This window comes from Seriola aureovittata, chromosome 3, assembly GCF_021018895.1.
Source record: "Seriola aureovittata isolate HTS-2021-v1 ecotype China chromosome 3, ASM2101889v1, whole genome shotgun sequence".
In the NCBI taxonomy this organism is placed as follows: domain Eukaryota; kingdom Metazoa; phylum Chordata; class Actinopteri; order Carangiformes; family Carangidae; genus Seriola; species Seriola aureovittata.
This window is the reverse complement of record NC_079366.1, coordinates 7,909,821-7,937,228: the sequence shown is the minus strand read 5'-3', so window position 1 is coordinate 7,937,228 and position 27,408 is coordinate 7,909,821. Positions and strand designations below refer to the sequence as shown.

Genomic DNA, 27,408 nt, shown 5'->3' with positions numbered 1-27,408 from the left:
ACAGATGCACCCAGGAGATGAGGTGTTGCATCAGCTTCTGTGCAGTAACAGTGTGAAGTGGTGATTGTAATAATTTCATACATTTCTCTTAGACATCACTGACATTTCCTGAGTAAATGATAATGCAGATGACAAAGTGAAAATTAAAATCAAAAAAAGATTGGTCTATAAGGAGTTGCCTTTGCATTTACACAATCAAGTGTGACAGTATGATGATGGTGTTGCATATGGTGTTTTTGCACACTGCACTTAGATATACCTAAAATAACCAACATGTTTACTGTATATTACATAGATAGGTTTGATGGGAAAATGGATGTAGGCCAGCAGGGATGAAATAACTCATAGCAAAATGATCAGGGCCTCATGTTCTGCTTTTGAATATGGTTCACAAATACACACAGACGTGACAGGTGGTGAGTATGTCTGCTGGCAGCAGCAGCCGAAGCCTTCACCTCATTAGTTACAGTATAGTGCCACTTACTGGCCGTTTGTGGGACTGGGACATTATTAAATCCAGTCGTCTAAGGCAACATAATGTCCTTTTTTATTGGCTTCGTTTGCTTTGGTTGTCAGTGGCTCAGTTAAACTATTCTATTCTATCTCTTACTTAAGTAAAAACAGGAACACCACAGTGTTAAAAACTCCACATGATTTTTTGTAGTGTAGATAAAATCACAGATTCTTGTGGGCATGTTGTGTTGATACTAATCTTCTATCCAGCAATATATATATATATATACATTAACCACATTTTTAATATTTGTATACTCTCACTTAAGTACAAAGTTGAATGCAGGACTCCCACTTGTAATGTGGTATTTTTATAGTATGCTGTTGTTATCTTAAAAAAATGATGTGAATACTTCTTTCACCTCTGGTGACTTCCCAGATTATAGTAAACTGCTTTATGTGGCTATTATTCTGCTCTTTAATAGCACTTCCATTTTATGACCACATGAGGGCAATGTCAGAACTTCACAAATAATAAGCATCTTTAAAGTTAGAGGACATTTATACAATTTATATGTATATTTATATAATAATAATGTAAGGTTTCGTAGCCGTTTGATGGCCAGACGCTGAGGGAAAAAAATGATACTACAGAATTCAAATGAGCATGAATCATGATACATCCATGGGCTGAATGATTATTAGCATAAACCGTGAAATGAAAATGAAAACTTCTCCAAAAGATTTACCTGTTTTTTCTTTATAGCGGAGGAAGGTAAATTAAATTAACAAATCATTTTTTCAATTACTTATCAAGAATTTAATCATATTAATAATAATCAAAATCTTCAGTATGATATTTTTGCACTGTTTTTTTGTTTGTTTTAATTGCAATTTTAATTGATGTAGTCTATGAACAATAACTATCGGACAGATAACCTTATGAAGACGTATAATGCCTGTAAACCAACCCCGCGCTCTCTATTCTCCCCTCTCCTCTCCTCTCCTCTCCTCTCCTCTCCTCTCCTCTCCTCCCCTCTCCTCTCCTCTCCTCTCCTCTCCTCTCCTCTCCTCTCCTCTCCTCTCCTCTCCTCTCCCGCCCCCACCTTTTCCCCCCAGCGGAGAGGAAGAGCAGAGACAAGTGATCAACAAGCCAAGGCACGGAAGATAGGGAATTGCATAGGTGGGTGTATTCTCCGTCTTCATTGTGAGTGCTCTCGCCCCGTGGTGGACAGTTTATTTTGTTTCGTTTCACGCTGTTTGCTCGACCACGCCGAGGTGTTTTTGTTGTCTCATCCCAACTCACTTCTTCTCCGAGCCTGCGGGTCGAGGTTTCGGTTGTGTCAGCGCAGCGGCAGCAGCAGCAGCAGCAGCAGCAGCGGTCGGCTAGGCTAGGCCTGAATCCTCCTCGCAAACACTTATGGACTTTGAAAAACAAGCCTAACAGTCTCCAGAATCGGTAATGGCCTGTCTCTTGGTGTTTTGTGCTCGGTGCTGCTGGTTGAGAATTGTTGTAGGTGGGAAAAGGAGTGAGTTTTAATTTGGCGAACTTGATTGTTGTAGCGCAGCGTTAGCAGGCTAGCCACCATAGCACGAGCTAATTTAGCTAGCATCGGTGTATTCCACTCGTTAGCTTGATGAATAACTTATCTAGAGTGGGACTTGGAAAAAGTTTAACATAACTTAAACATGTAGTTAAACATGGTCTACATAACAAAAGTTAAAACGGTCAATTATCCAGTTAACGTGACACTACATAGCTAACATCAATTTATTACATGAGTGGTGTAGTTTGAGGGAGGCTGGGAGGTGTATAACGTTATAACATTTCGCACTGCGTGTTTTCTGTTTGTGCCTTTAAACACTGAAGCAGAAAGATTTCACCAGAGCTTTCCGCCTGTTTTCTCCGACCTAGGAGGTATTCAGGACAGGTGAGAGTACACGGAAGTGACCGGCCAGCACGTCGCGTCACAGTCCGCAATTTAGGAGTCAAAGTCCAGTCTCGGTTTACTTATCAATTTCCTATTATGTGCTGTACTTGAATCGCCCACTCTCTGCAGACAGTCGTGCTGCACGGTGCATTTTAGGTGACTATCCTCTCAAGGTGTGTGATTTTTGGCATATTGCCTTTTGAATTCTGTTCATTTTTGCGTGTCTACTGTGAATAGACAATGTTTGGTGTTTCAGTCGCTGCCTTTTGATGCGGTCTGCCAGGTAGAGGAGGGAGACACGATTTGTGGTGGTGGTGGAGCGGCGAGGGACAAAAGCAGGAACCTGTTGTGTGGGTCTGGATCTGTGGGGTGTGGTAAGGTGGCAGTCCTGTTTGTTGCTTCATTATTTCAGTCCCTTGTCAAGAGGCTTGCAACCCAGACACCCTCTCAGTTTACAGTTGTTCAGTGTGACTTGGCTGAATCTGTTTCAGTGGATCACTCCTGGATTAAGCTTGCTGGTTTCAGTTTGTAATCACGATCTTCTGTAGTTTCAGTGTGTGACGTCAGAACAACCTGAGATATGTTTGACAGCTTGTCTAAAGTAACTTTAAATTGTTGATTTGCAATGATATAGTCAGCTGATTGGTGAGTTACAGTACAGGATGGACATGCCTGGCATATTCCTCTAAATACCCTGCAGGCATGTCTGCTTTGACCTGCTGGGACAGAGATGGAAGAGATTGTGAGCAAGTTTGGACAAGCTGTTTGCTCAGAAATGCCCCCTCTGCAAGATGTTAAAAGGAGGGGCAAAAAAGTCAAAAGTTGGACATTTCTTTTGGTGTCTAGAATTTGTTCCTAGCCATTTTGTCTGTGGGGGCTGAAGTCTTGTTGCTCAGCCAGTTCTTTTAACCAGGGCTATCATTTGTGAGTCCCTGTAATGACGGGCTTTCAGAGCACACCACGGGTGTGTCCCTCTGACACACAGAAGCTGGGGTTTTCTTATATTTGCTCCTCCTCCCTGTCTGTGTCTCTCTCTCATTCTCTGTTCGTCTCTTTATCTCACCACCTCCAACGGTTACACCTGCAGTCATGTTTTTATTTGAATGGTGAGCACGTCAGCACACTGCCCATTCAGGGGAGGACATGTCAACTGTGTGATAATATACACAGAGTGAAATCAAAGTGCACAGACTTTTCTAAAGCCGTGGAGCTAAACTGCCGTACAGCACCCTCGCTCAGTGCTGGTGGTTAACTTCTTGGAAAGCTTGAGAGCCAGTTTGCATTTTTACTGCAGCAATTTAACCAACTTCCTTGTTAAGTGGCGGTCACACTGTTTGCAGTTCACCGGGAGTAAATCTTTACTGACTGAGTTTTTTGTTTGTTGGACCATTTTTCCATAATAGCGATTGACCAGGAATTTTCATTATTTTTTGTTTATTATTTTTACATGAGTTTTGAAGTGAAGTCTAGACAGGGAGCTGACATATATCAACTAAATAAGATATGAAAATGTTTTACAGCTGGGTGACAATGCAATATTTTCATCTGTTGACTTTCAGTGGACTTGTGATAAAAACATAATGTGTTACTGTTATACAAAATTTAGTTGTCAGAGTTAACGATTATGAACAAATTGTTTGGTCTTTGTGGAAACTCACCTAGATATGGATGAGTCTCGTCCTGTGATCGGTTAGATTATCACCTAATCAGTAGCCACTATAATTAATCATTTGGCATTTGCTGTGTGACATACATGTGTGTTCTTTGTGTCCTTTTGTAGAGGATATAGTCACTGAGGTCAAATTCACTACAAATAGGGTGCGATGGCCAAGCAGCTAGTGCAGTAAAGCTTTATCATGATATAACAACAGAAAATCCAGATGAAATCCATCCTCGTATCAGTATTGTATCCAGGTATCTCCTTGCTCTAGTCAGTTGTGAGAGCACTTGAACTCACTGGTCCAGTTTTTCCCTCTTTTCTGCTCTCTCACTTACAGCTGCCTGGACGTTTCCTTCCTCACCAAGAATAGTACGTTGGTGTCCTGTAGATTAGACAGCTGGCCCTTGCAGAGGTCCCTGAGCAGTCTGTGTGGAGTGTGTAAGTGAATTTGAGTGTGGGTGGGCGTGTGTGCATGTGTGCTCTCTCTGCAGCTACCACACTGTGCCCACACTGCAGGCCACATGGGAGAGGGGTGATGGGAGCGGGGAGGGTAGTTTCATGATTTCAAGTCAGGATGGTAAAGGCAGTAGTCGTTGGACGTGGGCCAAGGCTAACACACGCACACCCACACACACATACACACACAGAGGCCAAATCTCTATGTGACCATTCAAATGAGGCTGAGTCAGCGGAGCATTTGGCCAAGCCACAACAGCATTTTGCCATAGCTTCACCGTGTGTGTGTGAGTGTGTGCGTGTGTGCGCGTGCGAGTGTGTGTGACCGTGTGTGTGTGTGTGTGTGTGTGTGTGTAGACTGGAACAGAATCCATGTCACCCTGCCACAACCACCAGTGACTAAGTCCCTGAAATAGCAATGATAGCATATGATAATGAAGGAATACAATGCAGCCACAATACTCAGTTGGCATTGGCTGATAGACGAACACACTGACTGTGAGTGTGGTCTTCAGTGAGCAGTGGACATTAACAGTGCGTGTACATCTGTGGTGTTGTGTGTTGGCTCAGGATAGTAAGTGGCTTAGTAGTGTAATTCCAGGGCTATCCCATTAGCAGACAAGATTTAGCGTTGCTGCTAATGGCCTTACAATAGATTAATGACTAATGCCCGGGCTTTAAGTGGCTAAAGCCATTTAAAACTCTCACAAGCAACGGCACCCTGCCACAAGAATGTTAGCGGTGAGGCTTGCATAGCTATAGAGGTTCTGTGGGTCTGTCTGTCTGTTGCATTTAGGCACAAGAGACTTTCTTCTTCTATGGTCTCAAAAATGTGTTGATGTTTTGACAGAGCTGCAAAGAAGAGCTCAGACTGAGGTGTATTGACTTATCTGCTGTGTGGTGTCAGTGTTTCATCTTTCATGGTCCCCAATGTAAAACTTGACGACTGCTCTAGGCAACTTTCACGACACAGCCGACATTTATTCGTTTTCTGCCACATTTTAGTCACCTGTGTTTCTTTATGTGTGTGGGATTTCAGCAAATAACTGCTGATATGTCAAGGTTTACGTTTAACTTTGAATGCACTCAAAGCTTTACACAGAGGCTACATATACCCACTTGAAATCAATTCAAAATGTTTTTCAATTTGTTAGCATTATCCACTATAGAAGCACTTTGTTGGTTTGTGGTTGGCCGCCCTGATTGGGTCAGAGAAGGTTACCGCTCCCACTCTCCCTTTTACAGGACTGAAGTGTTTGGTTGGGAAGAAAATACTTTTGTGTGAGAGATGGATGAGAGCAGCACAATGAAAGAGTGAAGGGCTCCCTTATTAGGACAGCTTCCAACAGCTGAGACAGGATATGACACGCTAAATCTCACTGTGGAATGTATGACAATGGCTGTGTGTGTTTGTGTCCGTGTGTGTTTTTGTGTGGCTCATCTGTGCCTCTGTCTAACAATGTATGTTTTATTTTCCACACAAATGAAAAGAAACAAGGAGCAGCATTAACTTCACCAGAACTTGCCACAGCTCTGTTTGAGTATTCAAGGATAAAATCAACGTCAGCCACACACACTTACCACCTTTATTTAGTCTCTGACCCACATACACACTCACACTCTCACGGCTGTGAACACACACTCTCGCTGGTGTATGTGCACACTCAGACTTAATACAGGAGCCTTTGTTCACTCTGCCAGTCCTGTGTGCGCGGATGGAGAGCAGATTTGATCTACATGAGTCAGTGAACTTTGAAGTAGAAAATGGTTTTTGCCCTGGTTTGGAGATGAGCCATGCTCATGTCATCCCGTTATTAGACAGACACTGCTGAAGTAATCTTCCACAGATTCCTCATTCCTCCCTCACCAGAATGTCTGAGGGAAAGGACTTTGTCATTGCCTTAATTTGGGATGGAGTGACGTTCATTTATTATCATGCCTCTGTAATTAAGCCTTAGGTCATCTGTGGCATGTGTTTAGACTGCATTTCCTTCTTTAAGGCCAGTTTGATGTTTAAAATCAAACTTTTCTTCTTCCTTTCTTCGCTGTTTTTGCTTAGCTTGTTTGCATGCACTTTTCTGTATGGCTTCACAATGAATCATTGGTATTTGTCTACCATGATATATTGCTTCGATAATAATGGTTATGTAAGTCAGCTGGTTATTCTGAAATTCAAGTTTCACTATGTTGTGTTCCCTTCTGGTGAAATTTACATTTGAATAATCATTAAACTCTCCATGTAAGGAAGGTGACATTTCAGGAGGAGCAGCAGAAAGGTTCTATCAAGTGGAAAAAAAACTGATCAACTTAATGATCAAGAGTAAATCTGTTCTTATGAATTTGTCTGATATCACTGCAGTTTGATTGTAAACCAGATGGAGCTTAAGTTTTCCCATGTATTAAAGTTGTGTCCTCAAATAATAAAAGCCCTGATTATTAATCTTTTTCAGCAAAGAGGCTCCATGAGACTAAAACTGTATTTTTTTCATTCTTGTGCAGCTCTTGGTCTCTGCTGCGATTGCACTAATTTACTCTGAAGTGCTGAGTAAAAGCCAAATGTATGATAAAAAGGTCATTGACCAGCTCCAGTTTTATGACTTTTCCTGTAATTTTAAGACTCATTTATTCCTGTGAGTTTGCAGAAATAATAGCAGCCAAGCTATAAAGAAATGGCCCTCATTTAATCTCCTGTTACAGTAAATGGATGGCATGCTGATGAAATACCATCCATATTCTAACTAGTAAACTGCACTAAGTATAATATAAAGTGGATATTGCATTTCTAGATTAATTTTAATCAAGCATTTCAGCATTCATCATTAAATGCACATCGGTAGAGAAAAACGAGGCTTGTCCCCTTTTTCCTTGCTGTGGAGAGCAAACAACCTCAGTTCAAAACACCTCTGGATTTTCAAATATGGTGTAACCTGATGGTGTGATACAGTCTCTGAATAAATCCTCTGAGCCCTCTCACACTCGTTGTCTTCATCCTTCCTCACTTGCTCTGCATCCTTGGAATGAAGTGAAGTGTTAACAAGCTCCGCACGCTGCGGCTGAAAACATGCTGTAATTGTCTCTCGTCATGTATCTCACTTTCTCTCTATTTTTAACCTTGCATAGCAGAAGGTGACGAAACGCATTGAAAAAGTGAGAGTAGTTCACTTCCATCCCTGCTCTGCTCATGCTCCTCTCCCCTTGAATTTGAATGAATAATCACTTTTCTTTTTTTTTTCTCCGATGAATTCTCAAGTGGTGAGCTCTTCCCTTATGCCTGCTGTTCGTCCTCGCTGTGTTTCTCGCTTTTTTTTCTGTCTCTAGTCACGTTGTCTCTGTACCTGCTACTTTATCTCCCCAGTTAGTTCTCTCTTCCCTCATTTATCTTCCCCTGCTTTGCCTCCCTGCGTCAGCTCCTGCCTAAATATCAACTTAATTAGCACTTCTTCACTGTGTGCCTTCCTAGATCTGCACTGGGCCTAGGCCCTTCTTTATACCTCTGTACTTGGGTGTTTCAGTCTTGCTGTTTGTCTGTTCTTTGATGAAATCCCGGTGATGGTTGAATCTCTTCCTGCTCTCTGGTGTTGACCCTGTCCTGTCCTGTCCTGTCCTGTGCTCTGCTCTCAGCGTGTGAATGGAGCAGTGTGCGAGTACGGCCTCCCTGCTGGCCTCGGTGCGGGAGCAGGAGAGGCAGTTTGAGATGCTGAGCCGAGCTCTGGAGGAGGAGCGGAGGTCTTGTGCCGGCACCCTGCCCCGCCCCCTCCCCAACATGCAGGTAACATGGAACAAACCCTTGCCCATCCCCACCCCCACACACACTTTCCATTGAAAAGTCCCTCGGATTCACTCTTCCTTGACCCGATGTCATCCAATGTCATCTCCATGGTCACCCTCCATCCCATCAGTGTGGACTGGCTGGATGGCAGCAGAACCCCATCGAAGCCTGGGGAAAAATATACCTCCTCCTGTGGGTTTTAATCAGGCTGGACTTTTGATGCTCACTTGAAATTGACCTTGAGTTTTTGAAGTTAAAAATTGAGTCAAACAAATTGACTAAATCCCTTTCCAATGAAGCCTTTGTGAGGAGGTAATTTACACCCTCTGTTGCTCCTTGCAGCTTTTAATCCTGCATTTTTTCCCTCCTCCATTAGTGTTTCTCAGAAACATCCGTGTCTCCTTCGAAGTCAGTCAATCATCATCATCATCATAATCATCATCATCATCATCATCATCATCATCATCCCGCCTGTCAAACTTAACAACAAAATACAACACTTCATCTTTGTCCTCACATGTCAGTTGGCGTTTGCATGCAGAGAGACGTCTTCTTTGATATTTAATTTTTTGTCGTCATTTCCTGGACCATCATCAAGAATTTACCCGTGCAGCTGCAGTGTGCCAACCACCCGGTTTATTTATAGTTTGTTTGATTTATTTCTGGTGTAAGAAAATCGTACCTCAGCTGCTTTTTCAGTGCAGCAGAGTCCATTAACTAGGACCACAGTCCAGGCAGACCCAGTTCATCTGCTGTGATTCCAAATTAAACTCTTGATTTCCAAGTCCGTTTTACAGCTGAAACATGTTCTGCCGTTTGCTTACACACCTTCTTTATCATGGCTGATTCAGTTACCAAGTTCAGAGAGTCATGAGTGACTTCATGCTCTGAGTTTACCTGACAGACAGACATGCAGGCGCACACACCCATGCGCGCTCATTCTGTCACTTCCTTATTGACACTCTTGGCCATTAGCGTGCGTGAATAACTCGGCATACACATGTACACATACACACTTTTGGCCCTGAGGCAACCTTTGAAAATAAACAATCAGGCTCTCCCAGACACTCACTTTCTGTCTGTCTATCTGCCGCTCTTGCATGTAGGCTCGCATTCAACCAGGACACATCCCAGTCCCAGGTGATTCTTGTGGCTGATAAGGAGCAGAAATATAGGTAGAGTGTGTGTATTAGTGAGAGCAGGAGAGAAATGTAGCTAGTGCCGGTTCTTATCTCCGTATGTGTTTACATAGCCCAGAGGCTTCGGCATGCCTCTGCCACTCTCCCAGGCAATGCAACACGACCTCAGTCATTAGTGACAGGTTCCCACACGCTCACATCTGCCCGGCACTTTCTTACTGTTCCCTCTGACCGAGCCTTAATCTACCTTAAAGAGCGTGCTCATTTGCTTATGGTGTGTCTTCTTAACTTGGTCTGGGCTGAGTTACACTTCAACAAGGTGTCATTGCCCCTCCGGGAAGTAGTTCCAGTTCTCACCAGGTTATTTCTGTTTTTTAGATGTGAAAATACATAATTTCTTTTAGTCACAGACGACTGCATTTCATCCTTGAATCAGTGGTGAGCAGTTCCCCCCAGGCTGTGCCCCCTTTATCCTCTTATGTTGTGGAGATAAAATTGCAGAGATGGCAGTAGAGATACTTAGAGCTCCCCCTGTGGCTGGAATGGGAAGTGCACCACACCCATCACCACTCCGGGGCAGGCAATGCTTGTGGTGGTGACACACAAGAGACAGAGGTTTTATCTCTCTGTGGGTCATTATTCATTTCATTACTAGTTTTGTTCATCTGTTCAGTCCACCATCATAGTTCATTTATGTTTGTTCAAGTCTGTTGAATGAGTGTGTCCCATTTAACTACCTCATTGTTTGTGTTTATCAGTGAGGAGTGTATACATGAAAGCCTCTGTGTTGTTTGTTTGTGTTCATGATGTTTACATACCTGTGGAGGTCATGTAGTTTTATTCTTAGGGTTCATGCAGAACCCAACTTTAAACCGTCACTGAATTTCACTTCTTGCATAATTATTCTTTTATATCTGCGCGTGTGTGTCGGATCCCCTCATGTGTATTTCTTTCTCTCTGCAGAACGGCCGCATTCCTTGTGATGCAGACATAGAAAGGCTGACACTGAACGAGGGTTACATCAACGGGACACATCACGTAAGCACTCAGCAGAGCCCTCCCAGATCCAGCTGTTTCATTTTTAAGGTGGTTAACCCTCAGGATGCCCCATGTGAAACCTATATTTGTTATTTTTGTGTGTGTGCGTGTGTGTGTGTGTGTGTGTGTGTGTGTGTGTGTGTGTGTAGTTCAGGATGGAGCCTGGTCAGGTGATGCAGGAGACGTTCACAGTGCAGGAGGAACCCCAGGAATCCCAACCTGTCGTCTCTGTGGAGACCAGTGAAGATGGAACCACTCGGCGCACAGAAACCACGGTAACATGAGAAGCAAATAGAAATGCTCACTGCAGAGTGTGTGGTTTACATCACTACTGAAGTGACATGATGGCAGAAAAAGCTACAGATGAGTTTTGTCTAGGATGTTTTTGCAGCTGTCGCGATTGAGTGGAGAATATCCCTTTGGATTATATTTCTAACATACAATCTTTCATGCTTGTAAATGTTCAGCACTAACATCATTTCTCCCACCTCCCCTCTCCCTGCTCTTTAAGGTAAAGAAATTAGTAAAGACCACCACCACTCGCACAGTCATCCCCTCTGTGTCAGACACACTTTCCCTGGATGGTGGAGGTTCAGTGACAGGTATGGGGGGCTACACTACACCCATGGACCGGGTCTACAGGCAGGGACCCAGTGGAGGCGTGCCCATGGACTACCCCACTCACACTGTCCCCCGAAACTACCACTATGGACCTCCAGGGGGCTATGATGAATACCGCACTGGACCTCCATCTGAGACCTACGCAAGCCTTACCAGGGGCGCTCGCATGGATGATCGCTACAGGTACCATGTTTGTTGAAACTGTAGGATTCAAGCCATCAAAGCAGAGTAGACAATAACTTGTCACAGTTTAACTGGATAATCCTTTAGCCAATATTTCCCCTCCCTCCAGTCTCTTCCTCACCCTCTGCTTCCCTCTCCTCTTTAGACCAGTCCATCCAGATGGATACAGAACGCTGGATCCAAGCTACAGAGCCCCCAGCAGGAACCAGCTGGATCCGTATGCTGCTCAACCACAGGTGTGTACAACAATCATTGCATCGCTTGCTTTGCTGCTTTCCTTTTAGCAGGATTATAACTTGCTCTGCTGACACTTGGTGATTTGTTTCTGTGATGTATGTGAAGAATTGAATAGGAGTTCAATAGCTATAGGTTTTCGATTGGGCTTTTATCTTGTATTGCTAGACACTAATTCCTGTCCCCGTGTAGGTTGGCCGTATGGGAAGTGCTATGGAGCTATCCTCCATCCCAAGGTTTGTTCCAGAGCCTTACGGTCTGGAGGACGATCAGCGCAGCATGGGCTATGATGAGCCTGACTATGGCATGGGACACCCAATGCACTTCAGCACCATTCCCCGCAACCACCATGCATTCCCCCATGGGCCCCCACGCAGGACCGGGTGAGTAATGTGTGTTTTTGTGGTGACCCATCTGTGTTTAAGCGATGACTAACGTCTGGATGTATGTTCTTTATGTATACACTGTGTGGATTGTCTGTGAGTCATCTCTGAGAGTGAAGTGCTCAAGATAATTTTCTTCCATATTTACTGAAATGCTCAGGAAAAGGTGAAGTAAAGGAAAAAATTCATTGTGATTTTTATTTGAATGATCCAGTATTGACTCTTAAAATCCCAAGATCGATTTTTGCATTTGCACCTTTTCTCAGTAAACATGTACATCTGCAATAAATGTGTCATGTATATGCAGTGGTTACTTGTTGGGACTGGTTCAGTTCGGGCTGCATGATGTGTAATATATTTACTATTACTATCTACTTAAAATGTAATGTAGTTGATAACTGCTGTATGAACTGCCTTGGCTCATGACAGTTCCCTAAACTGTGACATAAACCATATCAGACTATGCAGACCTGTTGCATTTTACAGGACTGTCATGACTCAGGGTGGTGTGCCAACTCTAGCTATCTCATAGTGAATCTAGAGATCGCATCTACCAGACGGATGAAAACACTGCAACCTGTTTTGAGGTCTGGGCTTGTCCTTGTTGAAGAGATTTTATCTCTGGCTACAAGATGCCAAGCCTTGGAAGTTAAATGAACAGCATGTGGATCTACTTTAGTCAGTCTGTTTAGCCAGCTGTCTGCAGGTATCAGGCTGAGGTGCTGTCAGTGCGAACAGTGCAGATGATTTAGAGAGCAGACTTTCAGTTTCTACCCTGTCTGTGTTCACATTGATCATTACAGTGGATGTCTGTACTATGTAGAAGCATCTGCTACTGACAGTACATGTGTAGGTGTGTGGAGTAGCATTTTACTTTTTTTTTTTTTTTTTTTGCATAATGACAATGACCTAGTGTTACAAGTTTTTTCTCACAGTGGTAAACAGTTTTAAAATCTGGAAACGTGTTAAAGGTTTAGCCTATAATGAAGAACTTTACACAGTTTCATATTCAAGGAGACAACAGTGTTGCTCATTCGTTAAATGCAGCAGAAATTTAAGATCCCCGGAGAAGCTGTATTCATCTGATTATAACTGAACCAGCAAGAATCAAATCAAATTGAATGGGTTTGAAATGAGTTGATTCTAAATCTTATTTAATTGGGATATCAGTGCCAATATCCAGCAAACTCCGGTATCAAATTTTCCTTTGCTTTTGTATTTATAGATGACTATATGTCGTCAATAAGTGTGTACGATCTCATATGTTCTTCCCCCTCATCCTCAGGAGTTATGAGGGCACCTTGGACGGTGACATGAGCGGTCCAGGTGACATGTACTATTGGGGTGGAGGAGCACCTCTGGCCCAGGGTGAAAGAGGAAGCATGGCCTCATTGGACAGCACTCTAAGGAAAGGTCCAGGCCCCGGGGGCTGGCGTCAGCCAGAGCTGCCAGAGGTCATCGCCATGCTCAACTACAGGCTTGACCCTGTCAAGAGCAACGCAGCAGCATACCTACAGCATCTCACCTACAAGAATGATAAAGTAAGAGACGCACACGTGAATTCACAATCTTCTTAATTTAAAGCTCTCTCATATAACTTACAGTTGAGAAGCCCTCACCTTTTGTTAGGAGCAGTTTAGTTCTCAAGAGTATGAGGGTGAAATTAAAGATGATTAATTATGTATGTATGCATGTATGTTCTAAAAATGATTGTGTGTGATGGCAAATAAAGTTCTACTAGAATGGGTTAGTTAGCTGGATGTGTCAAGATCTTTAGTTCAGGGATAAGACTGTGGAGGAGCTGTTTTAAAAACTAGACTGGACTTTACTTGACCCCCTCATCTACATCCACTGCTAACGTCCATCCTTTTGTTTTTCAGGTGAAGTCTGATGTGCGTCGTTTGAAAGGCATCCCAGCGCTGGTTTCTATGCTTGACAACCCAAACAAAGAGGTCAGTTTGGTTTTGTCCTCTATGGCTTTCACTTCATTCTTTACTTTGTTAGTGTGTTATAACTGGACTAGGTGGGGGAAAGTGAGGCTTAAAGGATGTAATGTATTTCTTATGTAATACTGAGACAATTCATTGGCCTGAGATGAGGACAAGGTTAGACGTGACACTCCACCTTCATATCAAATGCATGAGAAAGAGGAATAAGCATTACGTATTTGACTTCTCTTGGTTAAATCCTGGAGGTCAACACTTGTGCTAAATATGGTTTCAGCCAAAACATTCTGTGGCTTTTTTTTACGATTCCCTTTCATTTAGGCCAAGCGGTGGCAAAGTTTTGCTGATGTTTGTATGGGCATTACCAGGCAAACCACATCATGCATTCCACTCTCGAAGCAAAGAAGCATCTTAACTTCACATTTCATGCTCTACGGCCAATGACAAGTTTGAAGTCTGGTGTGACTTGCTGACTGGAGAAGTGGGTCAGACAGAAATCCTCTTAACGTTTTCAAGTGGTTCCAAAGAGAGAGAGAGTGTGTGTTTATGAGTGTGTGTGGGGGTGGGGGGTGGGGGGGGGGGTCGAAAGCTGAGATACAAAATAGAACAAAGAGTGTGATGTCATGAAAACTTTTTCAAAATGTATGTGAAAGTGTATCAGAAACACACATGACATGGGATATTGATTATCTGCCGTTGATTAACTTGTTGCTGATATTAACATTGTTTTATAGTGAAAATAGGTAAGAAACGTGGCCAACGATTTCAACATTAATTATATGAAATTACTTGAATGAATAGCCCTGCCAAGAGCCATGTCATTTTCATACCACTATCTAACAGTTATGAGGGCATGACTCAGTTTTCTACTACTATGCTAAACCCTTGTAGGTGAAATAAGTGCTTTCTCTGTGATCCTCCTTCATGACTAATCGCTCATTAAACTGTTTCTGCTTTAGGTTCACTACGCAGCCTGTGGAGCACTAAAGAACATCTCATACGGCAAAGATCCAGACAACAAGATCGCCATCAAGAACTGTGATGGAGTGCCTGCTCTGGTCAGGCTGCTGAGGAAGACCCATGACCAGGACCTCACTGACACTATCACAGGTTAGAAGCACATATCAGAACACATCTATATAAACATGACTATCAAATGTTTCCTTTTAGCCCCACCCCTTAATCTTTATTGGCAAATAATGACAACATAAAATGATAAGAAAAACAATCAAAGCAACTGTTTGTTCACATTGTTTGAATTTATTTGTAGCTCTGTTGATGTCGCCATTTTAAGTGTTGTATAGTGTCAGTTTTTTTTACTTAAGACTTAGAAACAAAGCACATTTTCACATTTGAGGACCTGGAGTCGTCACATTTTAGCTTTAAAATTACTTAAACAATTTCTCACAAATCAGGAAACATGTCTGTCCATCCATCAAGATGTTATTTTCTCTAGGGCTGTTTTAAAGTGACAGTTGGCAATAGTGTGAGTGAGCTGCATTACTAAACTGGACATTTTTACATATTTAAGTTTTCTTGTTTCTCAGGGACGCTGTGGAACCTGTCGTCTCATGACTCTGTGAAAATGGAAATTGTGGACCATGCACTGCACGCCCTCTCTGATGAGGTGATGGTGCCCCATTCAGGCTGGGAGAAAGGGAGCAATGGAGCAGGGGGCGGGGAGGAGAACTGCAAGCCCAGACACCTCGAGTGGGAGACGGCCCTCACCAACACAGCAGGCTGCCTGAGGTAGGGGGAAAGCAAGGAAGGAAGGATGGAGGTAGTATCATAAAACAGATTAGACCTGTTGGATTTTAATGGAGGAAGGAAAGTAACTGTTCATGTGAAGCATTTTGTTCCACTAATAACCAGAGTGATGGTACAGTCAGTATGTTCTTATCAGAATAAACTGGGCCATATTGTCAGAAAATGTAATCGCACTTTATAAACCTTTGTTTGATCCATTTTAACAGATTGAAAACAACTGTGATTGCTGGGTAATAATCATATAATAACTGAGGTAAAATATACTTTCTAAAGTATAAGAATAAGCCAATGAGCACCATGAACTCACTGCAAGTCCATCAATTCAAAAGTCTGTAAGGGAATGCTCCATCTGGTTCATTGTGCATGTCAGAAGCCTTTTCTCTGGTTACTAGAATGTATACACATGATATCTTATTTAATTTTATATAGTTCTCATTAAAATGTTTTGGGGTTAAATGTCAGTTATTTGTTAAAGAAGAAATTCTGGCTGAACTGAAGCCTTACAGTAACCGGGAGCGATTAGGAGAGGGTGAAGAGTTTACAGGGAGGGGGAGAGTAGAGGACAGTGGGGCATTGACTTAAACAGTGTAAACAGTATGTTCTAGCCTCTGGGTCCGTTATCTATGCATTCCCCTTGACCACATGGTTAATTACAGTGTTCACTTGTGGGTGTAGAAAAGTTTGTGTGAATAACTTGGTGATCTTGAAGACTTAAAAAGTTTGGCATTCGCAGAAGGTGTCTGGACAGTATCGTTCAGTACACAGTATGACTAGATCCTGGAGTTGAAGACCTGATAAGATAAGAACGACAGATCATTACTGTTACATAGGGATGTCACGAGAACCAACACTTTGGTAATGTGTGACGATACTTGTCTTTCTAAAGTACCACAGGTACTGAAGGTACCGAGATAACATAGGTACTGGAGATGTGATTCTTCCAGGACTGATGAGGACAGTATGATAACACGACAAGTGTTTTAGTCAAACTTGAAGAGAAGAAGAAGGCAAGCACAGGAAACAATAACAACAACACAGGGTATTAACCGTAGTAACTCAGTCTGTCGAGCATGTGTGAGAACACTGTGTCTGCAGCAGCCTCTGTTGTTTTCTGGTTTTAAATGTGTTAAATGAATATGGTATCTTTGGTATATAATGTTATACTGAGAATGCATCAGCGGTATGGTGATCTTAGTTCATGCTTTTTCTTACCTATATTTTTTGTTTTTATATACACTCAACATTGACATTTCTTCATTGCACCTTATATACAAGTAGGAGAAATACATCATATCATTCATTCCCCTGCACAAAGAAGTGTCGGTTCAGTTCAGTGTGGAGAGGTTTAACACAAGCACTAGTTTGAACTCACTAAAAAGAAGAGAAAGATGACTGTTCTGTGCTCTCAGTAAACGTAGTCTAATAAGTGGCATATTAAAAAAGACTAGAGGAAATCCTTGTTTGACAAGTTTTGTCTTCAAGCATGATCATGATGATGAAGTCTAGTAGAGCTGTAGAGGTGAGACTCTTAACGCCTATGACATGTAGCTTCATAATGCTTACATCTATTTATACCTGTCTCAACACAAGGCTGAGCCATCTGGGTCAGATGACTTTTGTTATTCATTTGCCAAGAATTTTACACAAGATACGAATGAGATGGAGGTCAGCAACATACCTCATAAATACACAGGATGTGGTGAGCTCCATGATCACTTTGTAGTTGGCCAGCTTTGTGGTCAAACAGCAGCTGGCAGACAGAGGTAGGATTTTCTGGTGCTCATGTTTACTTGCCCAGCTGCTCTGTTATTGTGTCATATCAAAGTTTAGTGATGAGGTAGAAGATCTAACACTGATTAATCCATCTTACTCTGATTGAAGTGCTTACTTCAAAGTTAATTTTTTATTTCTTTCTCCTCTTGTGAATAGAGAGGATTTACTACACCTGACCTTAGAAATGTAGAAAATTTAGGGGGACTGTTGCCCTCTTATGTGCTGCAGTTGTAATTTGATTTAGTCTGTAGTTTAATATTAAAACTGTTGGCCCACTGCAACATGTAAATAAACTTCCTGAACTAAGCAGTGAAGTGAAATCAGGGCCCCCTGCTGCGAAGGGGAATGTGTCCTGTTATTGTGTGAGAGGGTGTGTCTGTCATGAGGAAAAACAGGCCAGCACAAAAGACGAAGGCTGAATATCATTCCACAGAGTTTTCTCCTTCATGGTCCTTTCTTTACGTCTCTTCTACATCAGTGAATGAAGAACTAACTGGGTCTCAGTTTTCCATCCATCCAGTTCTGTTAGATCTTTAAGTGGCACTCAATCGCAGAGCAATTGAAGAAATTGGTCCAGAGTTGTAACGTGATCTGGTCGAACTGTACTCTCTTTGTAAAGCAGTAGTTTTAACAGGAGTTTCATTCAAACAACTCTTGGGGATGTGTCCAGGCATTGTGTGCTGGAATCCCTTTGTAGAGACTCTTTCCTCTCCCCTTTACCCCCTTAACTGCCTTGTTTATTTCTTCAGCAGTTCACTCTGCTAATCCTTATTTTTCTTTACATTCTTGTTTCTCATCCTCTCAATTTTCCACTCGTCCAAAGAAATGTGAGTTCGGAGCGAAGCGAGGCAAGGAGGAAGCTGAGGGAGTGCACAGGATTGGTCGATTCACTCATGTACATTGTCCAATCCCAGATTGACTGTAAAGATGTCGACAATAAGGTTTGTGGATTTATTTATTAAACCTTTCAAGCAATTAGTTTCCTTTGTGGGATCAATAAAGTTTATCTTTTCAGTAGTGCTCACAGTTCATGCATTTTTTAAAGAATAAGTTAAACGTGAAGTGTCATGTTATCTACTGTGAATAGGTGATCTGATGAACTTATGAGAAACTTGGCAGGTTGAGAATTTGTATTTTGATAATTCTTCATTTTTAATTCATCTCTGTTCTCCCACCGTTTTCCCTCCGTCTTTGCAGCTGATAGAGAACAGCGTGTGTCTGCTGAGGAACTTGTCCTATCAGGTGCACCGTGAAATCCCTGGCTGTGAGCGCTACCAGGAGGCCGCGCCCATCAACCAGGGCCCTGCCCCCTCCAGCCAGAAGGGTGGCTGCTTCAGCTCCCGCAAGGGCAAAGGTAGGATTGCAGTGATGTCACTGTTTTCAACGGTGTCTTACTAGACTAATACTGACACACACACACACACACACACACACACACACACACACTTGCACAAACAAAACCACTCGCACAGGAATGTTAACAATTTCCCCAACTGAGAGGAAGCTCATGCTCTCTCCAGCTGCTCTGTTTGTATTTCACTGAGAGTATTGATGTGTTTTTTCTCAAATACAAACCTTCTTTCTACTGTTTTGTGGCTCTGCCAATGTTATAATAAAATTATTTTTCAGTGGCAAAGACCATCTGTCAACATTCATATTAATAATTCAGATACTATATCCTCCTTGCTAGCTTTCTGCCTTTTTCAGATTTTCTTTTTTTCTTGAATATAACGAGGCAGTGTGAAAAATAACACAGTAAAAAATCCACAAAGTCAGTGACCATCCCACAATATAACATTTTAGAAAAACAAATGTACAACAGACTGTGGGGCTGCCATAAAAGATTTTCATTATCAGTTAATTTGCTCAATATTTTTCTTTGAACACATGATTTGTTTAGTTAATGAAATATAGAAAAAAATTGAAAACCATATCCAATCCACATAATTTTCCAGAGCTGAAATGAAATGTCTTGTTTTGTTGGCCCAGCGGCTCAAAGCTCAAAGATTTTCAGTTTAGAGAAAAGCAGCAAATCCTCACATTTGAGGCTGAATGAGAGAATGTTTGTCTTGTAAAATGACTGAATGGTTAATCGATTATCAACATATTTGTGAATTTGTTTTCTTTCTGATGATTAACTATTCGTTTCAACTCTAAAATACTGCAAAATATATCATCATTGAGTAACCAGAACCCGGAGTTGATTGCTACTTTTCAATAGTAATCTGTACAGAAAAAATGTTCAGGTTAACTGTAATTAGACTTTTACATAGAACCAGACCAGCTGTTACAGTGTGATGTAACAAACAAAATTATACCACCACTGTATGAAAGAAGATTGCATCAGAGTACCTGCTGTAACCAAAAAATCTGTGATACTCATTGGGGGGAGCAGAAGAAATGTCCCGGGTCACTAGATATCGGTTTTTAAGTTTGATAAATTGCTCTTCTGTGTATTCATGATTTTCAGGTGTGATGCAAAAACATATCACAGCAACAACATCTCAAACTGTACAGAGTAGTTGGGATGTGTGAATTACATGAACTGTTGTGCGCTTTGATTCGCTTTATTTGGCCTTCACACTTGTCACGCATGTCACATTACTGATTGTGTGTGGTGGCAGTGGCGCTGTTGTGATGTAATCAGGTGTTGACTGGGTGGCTCAATTATGGCTGCTTTCCTCTTACTCAAATGCTCTCTCTTCCTCCTGTTCTGCCACTCTCTCCCTCTTCACCCCTTTCTCTCTCCTCCCTCCTCTCCATTTTTCTCTCCTCTTTGCGCGCTGGGCTACAGATGAGTGGTTTTCCAAAGGTAAGCTCTTTACCTCTGTATGACTGCACTTTGCTTCCGCTGCCTGTTGTCTTAGTGTTAGCAGTAGTTGAGTAGCTGTAGCTGAGCTAACAGGTTGGAGTATTGTCTAAGTACTAACATGCACGCCTCCTCCTCACTGAAAGAGTTGTAGTGAATTTCTCAGAAGAGAACATGCATCTCAGTTTTTGGTTGGTTTCTGTTTTCCCCTGACAACGCATATCTAACCAAACTTAAAAAATACTAACAGTAGATATAGTTCTCCAAATGAATCTGTCATATTTAGATGTTATGTGTTTCTAGGACTGTAACGTTGATATTGCTTTCCAGGTAGGAAAGATGAGGATACCGCTGCAGATACAATAGACATTCCAAAGAGGACCACACCTGCTAAAGGTAATTACTGACTCACTTTCACTTTCATTATTTGTATTGTACGAGGAAAAAATATGCTTTTGCTCATAATCTTTGTTACTTCTGTCCTTCTTCCATACTTCTTCGTCTTTCCCCCCTCTGCTTCTTCTGATTATTTCCCATCAATCACTCCTTCTCCTACCACTCTCTCCCTCTTTCCTGTAGGCTATGAGTTGTTGTACCAGCCGGAGGTGGTCCGCATCTACACCTCTCTCCTAAAGGAGTCCAAGAACCCCACTGTGCTGGAGGCCTCGGCTGGAGCTGTTCAGAACCTGTGTGCCGGCCGCTGGACTGTAAGAACTGTTATCTGTTATCATCCTTTTCCATTCTATGACACCAACACTCCCTGTGCGTCGTAACTCCTATCCTAGAATCTGAGCCAACATGAACCTAGACCTCTGCACAGCTCTGACAGCGTACTCCAGGTGCTTTAAATCTACTGTATGACCTCTTTGCTGACTTCATGCAAATTTAGCCAAAAATGGAGCTTCGTGCACTTCTTTCTATGGTTATATTTCGAGTACATTCAGATGGCAGAGGGTAGAAAAAATTAGTAATTAAAAATTGCAAAGAGAAACCACCTGGAAAATGACTGTGCAAATGTGTGTTTTACTTACTAGTGGTGTATAGTGGCAATTATAAAACTTGAAAACCGTGGAAGAGACAGTGGTGTGTCTACTCAGGAGCGCCTTCAGCATGTGTTGGTTTGATCGGCCCATGTGTGTGATGCAGGATGAGCATCTGAATAATACACTTCATGAAAATGCAGTCAAAGTTTTTCCACTGTCATTGAATGTTTTGCTCACCATTCATTTTCTATATTCACTTATCCTGTTTAGGATTGTAGGAGGACGGAGCCTATCCCAACATGCATTATACCAGAGGCTGTGTACACGCAGGACAGGCCATCAGTCTGTCACAGACATATTATATAGTCCCTTAATCTAATAAAAATGTGTCTTTGTTCAGTATGGACGATACATCCGTGCTTTGCTGCGCCAGGAGAAGGGTCTACCCATGATGACTGAGCTGCTGGCCCACGGAAACGACCGTGTGGTCCGAGCCATGTCTGGAGCCCTCCGCAACCTGGCCATTGATGCACGCAACAGAGATCTACTGGGTGAGGCTTAGAGTGTTTTTTGTGTGTCTCAGCAAGTCACATTATTTAAAAGTACCATTTTAACCGGGGGAGTACTAGAGAGATTTATAGTATCAAGTGCACAGTGTCAGTATTGAAGTGTGCTTTGATGTTTTAACCACTCCTGTGTTGTTAGGTAAACACGCGGTGCCTCACCTGGTGGCCAACCTGCCCGGTGGTGGTCAGAGTCAGCCGGTGCGAGGACTGTCAGAGGAGACGGTGGTGTCAGTATTGAGCACGCTTCATGAGGTGCTGGGCTCTAGTTTGGAAGCAGCCAAGACCCTCAGGGCCTCACAGGGCATTGAGAGACTGGTGCTCATTAACAAGGATGGGTAAGGGCTGATCAAGGATTTTGAGATACTTCTCTGTTCGCAGTTTTGAATTACTTGCTCTCTTTATGGGTCCTTTATGAGTGTCATCTTCTTTTTAATTCCCTGTCTCTGCCTCTCCTGTCCACTGGGATCATCAGTAATCGTTCTGAGCGGGAGGTGCGTGGCGCTGGCCTGGTGCTGCAGACAGTGTGGGGCTACAAGGAACTGCGGCGCACTTTGGAGAAGGACGGCTGGAAGAAGACGGACTTCATGGTCAACCTAAACCCTCCCAGCAACAACACCAGAGCCAATGGAGGATATGAGGACAGTACCCTGCCGCTCATAGACAAAGGTGAGGAAGTGAAAGGGAAACATTTGCATGTGTAGCGGACATAACTGTCCATAAGTGTCTTTGTCCTTAGATCTTCTGTCTGTGTTGTTTGTACAGCAGCAAGTATTTGGCTTATTTTTCTGTTGATGATTTGTAATGCTGCATACAAACTATTCCTTCAAATTTAATAACCATCTGCGTTCACATACATTCACACACACACATTTATTGTGATTTTAATGGACTTGAATTTAGTCTTTGTGAACTATTTTTGCCCTTATTGCATGTTATGATTTTTGGTATTCCAGTACAAACTGAGCTGTGTCTGACTGCTCATGTTGCGTTACGAACAGTTATGACTCTGAATGGTCCAAAGTGCGATTTTCTCTGTCACTCCACAGTCATAACTGTGCTAGTGTTTCAAAGAACCGGCTCTTCTGTAGGAGTATCATGGTACCAGGTAGTTGGTCCTAATACCAGTGAAATTCTCAATATTGAATTTGATAGAATAGCATCTGTGGCACCGTTTACATACTGGCTTTTGATCTTCTATAACTTGTCCCTGATGATCTGCCAGCTAGCCTTGGTTGTAGGATTATTATACTGCCCTCCACAGTCCCAGAAGAATCACATTTCCAGTGCCTATGACATCTACAGTACCTGTGGTACTGCAGAAAAACAAGTACCTTCACATCTTCAGAATTTTGCCATCGACTTGGTGCCAAACTATCGGTTCTCATGGCATCCCTGCTCTTCTGAAATAATGTCTGTGCTCATTTCTGTGTGTTGCATTTCACAAGTAATTCCTATAATAGGCTGGCTTCAGTGTTAACTAAGAGTTCCAGTTAATTCTTACGTTTGTCTCAACCTGCTTGGCATGCAAGATATTTAAGGGTTTACCACACTGGGGCATTTCAGATAATCCCAACTATGGTTGTCCATCACCTCCATGTTTGTAAAACTTTCTTTTTAATTTGTTCAAAAGATCTTTTAAGCTCTTTGGCACTGACTTTAAAATTGACTAACTCCACCCATTACACACCAAAGTAACGTAAACTATATATTTGCAAATGCTAGCTGGCTCATGCCTGATACTCAGAAACACTTGCAAAACACTCACACACCTACACACTTCTGTCTTTGGCAAGAGATGCTCTGGCTGACTCTCTGAGGGAACTGAAACATTTAACGTCACAGACAAACGGTGACATTGATGCTTACTGTGTTTGTGTCCTCGATACACAGGCGGCAAAGGGGACCGGGAAATGATTCCAATGAATGACTTGGGACCAGGTGAGGGTGAAAACAATGAAGACACACACACACACTCACACACACACACACACACACACACACACACACACACACACACACACACACACACACACACACGCACGCTTTTAACACATTTACTTCTCTTCTTCAGATGCCTACTCCACACTGGACCAACGAGGGAGAAGGAACACTCTGGATAACACACTCGAACCTGCTGACAAAGATGCAGTACAGGTACACACTGGACACACACACACACACACACACACACACACACACACACACACACACACACACACACACACAAGCCCTGCATGAATTAACATAAACTCCACTAAATACTTCCTATCTCCCTTTCCTAACCCCAATATAACTTTATGTGCTTCCAACAGACAATTGAGAATAATAGAGCAGACAATATGATAATTTTCAAAAGTTTGTTCTTATCAGTAGAGCAGTCCTTCACAGGTTGTAACTTGTTATCATCTCCAAGTTGTTTGACTTTGCATTACTTTTCCTGTGAATTCGGGACACATCATTATCAAGATAAAAAAAATTGAAGTTGTTGGGAAAAAAATTCAATTAACTAGAAATTACACACCTTGTGGGTTTGCACATGTCATGATATATAGACCAATGTCCTCACTTCCAGCTAAAAAAATAACCGTGTGAACGGACATGCTCTCACACACACCCACAGACAGCATGTTGATGCATGTCTCGTTTAAGCACTCTGGTTGATGTGTGTCTTGCACATAATTTCTCACAGTGTTCTTTTTTTCCCCTAAAACATGACCTAACATTAAACTGATCTTTTGTAACCCTTCTTTCTTTTCCCATCTGATGCCTTATTTCCCTGCACATTTTTCTCTCTGTCTTGCTGTTGTTTCTTTTTCATGCTTTTCACATTTAACCCTCTTTGTTTACTTACCACCTCCTCTTTTGACTCTCTCTCCTTCTCTATCTCTTTCTCTATCACACACTCCTCCTCTCTATTTTTTGTCTTTCTCTCTCAGGGAGGGATGTATGGGGAGAGGCAGGCCTCTTTGCCTCTAATGGATTCTTACGATGGTTAGGCTACACCCACTGTCACACTGCATGTCACTGCATGGTATGTGTGTGTCCCCGGCTGCTCCTCTCAGCTCACTGTATGGCCTAGTATCTTAGTTATGTACTAAGAACTGTGACTATTTGTGTGTTTGACAGTGAACAGTGTTGTCAATGAGCTTCCATTGTACTGTAGTTGGACTGTTTTTTGCTCCCCCTGCTGGTGAAAAGTGTCAAGTGTCTGATTTTAATTCTCCTGGGATGTTATTTTAATTTTTTTCTCTGCGCTCTGCACTCTCTGCGCAGTTTGTGTCATTTTAATCTAACATGTGGTGACTTTGTTGCCTGCAGCCACTATTGTGTAATGTAGTTTGTACTGTGTTCTTTTTATTTTTATTTGAAAGCCTCTGCTGTGAATCACGGTTTGACCTCCTTACATTAGCTGCTGCACATAATCGATTCCCACACTTGTGCCTCTTTTCTTGCAGAAAAACTGATTGTGTGTATCACAAGACGACAGCCTCCTCCCACCTACTGCCCTTGCTGAACTGACAACGGGGGACCACTACGCTACAGATGGGACTAAACTCCATCCTTTTACACTCGACTCTTCTTTCCCTCCTTAACTCTTTTTGCAGCTTCCCTTCTCTCTCTCTTTCTCTCTGTTACATTCCTCCATCTCAGCTGACACTAATGAGACCACACGGAAAACTGATGTGGATCTACGCTCCCTGTGGACAACCGGATGTGACACTATGACCACTTTAAGCTCTGCCAGTCCTAAACTAAAAAAAAAAAAGAAAAGCTAACCACTCAATCAGATACTGTGGCAACAACACTACATCTCTACATGACAACACTATGACTTGCTTGGACAACACTAAAGCTCTCTTCAACTAAAAGCAGAGACTTTGGCTTCATCTGAGGACTTTTGTAATTTTTGGAGGTCGGAGGACAGACCTATTGAACTATTATTGAACTAATTAAAAGGAACTGTTGGGATCAGAAAAAGACTCTTTTTGGTGAAATTTTACATTAATGCTATTACAGTCTGTTTTGAAGAAACTGAGGGATGGTGTCATTTTCTCTCTAATCGTTAAATACAACAAGACATCATTTCCTACCAGTGTTTATCAATTAATCAGATATGTGTAAACCTTCTGCTTCTGTTTTGGTAGTGGTTGTTCCTCTTCTTGCTTCGCTCTGTACCACAGTAATGTACTTGTGCCAAATGACACGGCTACTGCTGCGACTGCCAATACTGAATGCAAGAACTTCACACACTCAGACTTTTTAACAGCAGCTACACTGAAAACTGTCACCTGCTTTGTTTTGTACGCAGTTTGTGTCGGTGACAGACCATCACTAAGATGCATGGGGATGCTGCATTTTCTGTATTTGATTGTGATCCATAGATATAAAGGGGACAGAATTACAGAAGAGAAATGATTGTCCACCTCGTTGGAATAGACAGTATAGTCTGTGCTACGTTTCTTTCTTAAATGTAAGCCCCTCTGTAATTTCTGGGGAGATATCACATGATTCAGTGGGTGCATTTCCTTGTATCCACAGGTCTATAATCTTATGAATGTGTACATACAAGACGGTCTCTAACAGTGGGCTAACTGGAGTGCCTCGCTCATTCAGGATAGATCTGATGGATGTGTTCAACATGACTTTGGTAACCAATCAAGGTGTCTTTTTCTCAGCAGGTTATTGGTTGAGAATACTGTATATGGAACTCAGCAGTTTTCTATTCTGCGAGAAAATGGAATATATGAACTTGTTTGTATGTGAGAGTTGATTCTTGTTATTGGGATTGTTTTTTTTTTTGTTGTTTTTTTTTTACGAGGTATAAAACTCTTGAGTTCTGTATAATTTACTGCTTCACAGACCCATAGCCTACCTGGCTTTAAGACTACAGAACAGTACATGGGATAAGACACAGTACTGTCTGTTTTTGCCCTTGTTTCTTTAGTACAGTGCTTTTTCTGTAGCAGAATGCATATTCTTAGTGCCGACTGAGATGTAGATACTTATTGAGTGGACGATTAAAAGAAGCACTGGGGGGGTTTGTGTCCCCACCTCCTCCCCTCCTTTTTTTTTTTTTTTTTTTTTCCCTAAATCTTTCCTTTGTTTTCCATGCCAATTGAAACAGGACAGAGGAAGCCTCATTTTCTCAAAGTAACAAGTTGCCTTCAAGAGTGGACCAACTAAAAGAAGAGAACAGAGGAGAGCAAGGGTTTGTGGTAGAAAATCTGTATAAGGAAGCATAGACCAGAATTTACTATTAGATAAAGTGGAGGAAAAAATAAAAGCACATTGAAACTATATATACAAGAGAATATTTGTTAATTTTAATGATTTTATGTATTTCTTTTTTATATTCTGATTTGGGTTTAATTGTTTTGGGTGCTCTGGGTGAACGCATATGCAATCAGTTTTTATGTTTTGATTGAAAACATTCAGTTTGTGTCTTAATGCAAAATAAGTTAGCTAAACAAAATCCTCCAACACACTCATCTGATACTGGAACACTAATGGATAAAATCAGATTCTGGGCTACACCTTAATCTCTGCCTTGGCTCTTTAAAGTTGCACATTCTCATTTATGAATGAATTATGTAACTAGCAATACTGTTTTTAATAAAAAAGAAAATGATTTCTCTGAGCTTTTGTTTTCTTTTGCCTCTTGTCGATCACAGTACTTCGTAATGAATCTGTGATGAG

The 27,408-nt window shown here is 42.0% G+C and overlaps 1 protein-coding gene across 9 annotated transcripts; it reads left to right on the top strand.

Moving 5' to 3' along the window:
- Positions 1-1,534: 1,534 nt before the first annotated feature.
- On the top strand, positions 1,535-27,349 carry ctnnd1 (catenin (cadherin-associated protein), delta 1). 9 transcript variants are annotated; one of them, XM_056371241.1, is made up of 23 exons: positions 1,535-1,636; positions 8,122-8,269; positions 10,372-10,446; positions 10,596-10,721; positions 10,958-11,250; positions 11,396-11,486; positions 11,677-11,867; positions 13,153-13,408; positions 13,748-13,819; positions 14,773-14,923; positions 15,361-15,562; positions 18,177-18,294; positions 18,551-18,707; positions 20,148-20,165; positions 20,493-20,558; positions 20,742-20,869; positions 21,546-21,696; positions 21,851-22,046; positions 22,184-22,377; positions 23,602-23,649; positions 23,783-23,865; positions 24,648-24,702; positions 25,167-27,349. In XM_056371241.1, exons 2-23 carry the CDS (start codon positions 8,129-8,131, stop codon positions 25,223-25,225), a joined length of 2,871 nt encoding a protein of 956 aa, XP_056227216.1. In that variant the 5' UTR covers positions 1,535-1,636; positions 8,122-8,128; the 3' UTR covers positions 25,226-27,349. The 9 variants fall into 9 exon arrangements, with proteins under 9 accessions (XP_056227216.1, XP_056227221.1, XP_056227215.1 ...); XM_056371240.1 differs by lacking the exon at positions 1,535-1,636 and adding an exon at positions 1,649-1,912; XM_056371243.1 differs by lacking the exon at positions 1,535-1,636 and adding an exon at positions 1,649-1,912 and having other exon boundaries at positions 24,648-24,742.
- Positions 27,350-27,408: the final 59 nt, after the last annotated feature.

What these genes read in the sequence shown, in the direction of transcription:
- ctnnd1 (XM_056371241.1), top strand. Translation starts at nt 8,129, where the DNA reads ATGGAGCAGTGTGCGAGTACGGCCTCCCTGCTGGCCTCGGTGCGGGAG. An exon ending in GGGCCCCCACGCAGGACCGG is followed by an intron (nt 11,868 to 13,152) that starts GTGAGTAATGTG and finishes CCTCATCCTCAG; the next exon opens with GAGTTATGAGGGCACCTTGG. An exon ending in GTAAAGATGTCGACAATAAG is followed by an intron (nt 18,295 to 18,550) that starts GTTTGTGGATTT and finishes CCGTCTTTGCAG; the next exon opens with CTGATAGAGAACAGCGTGTG.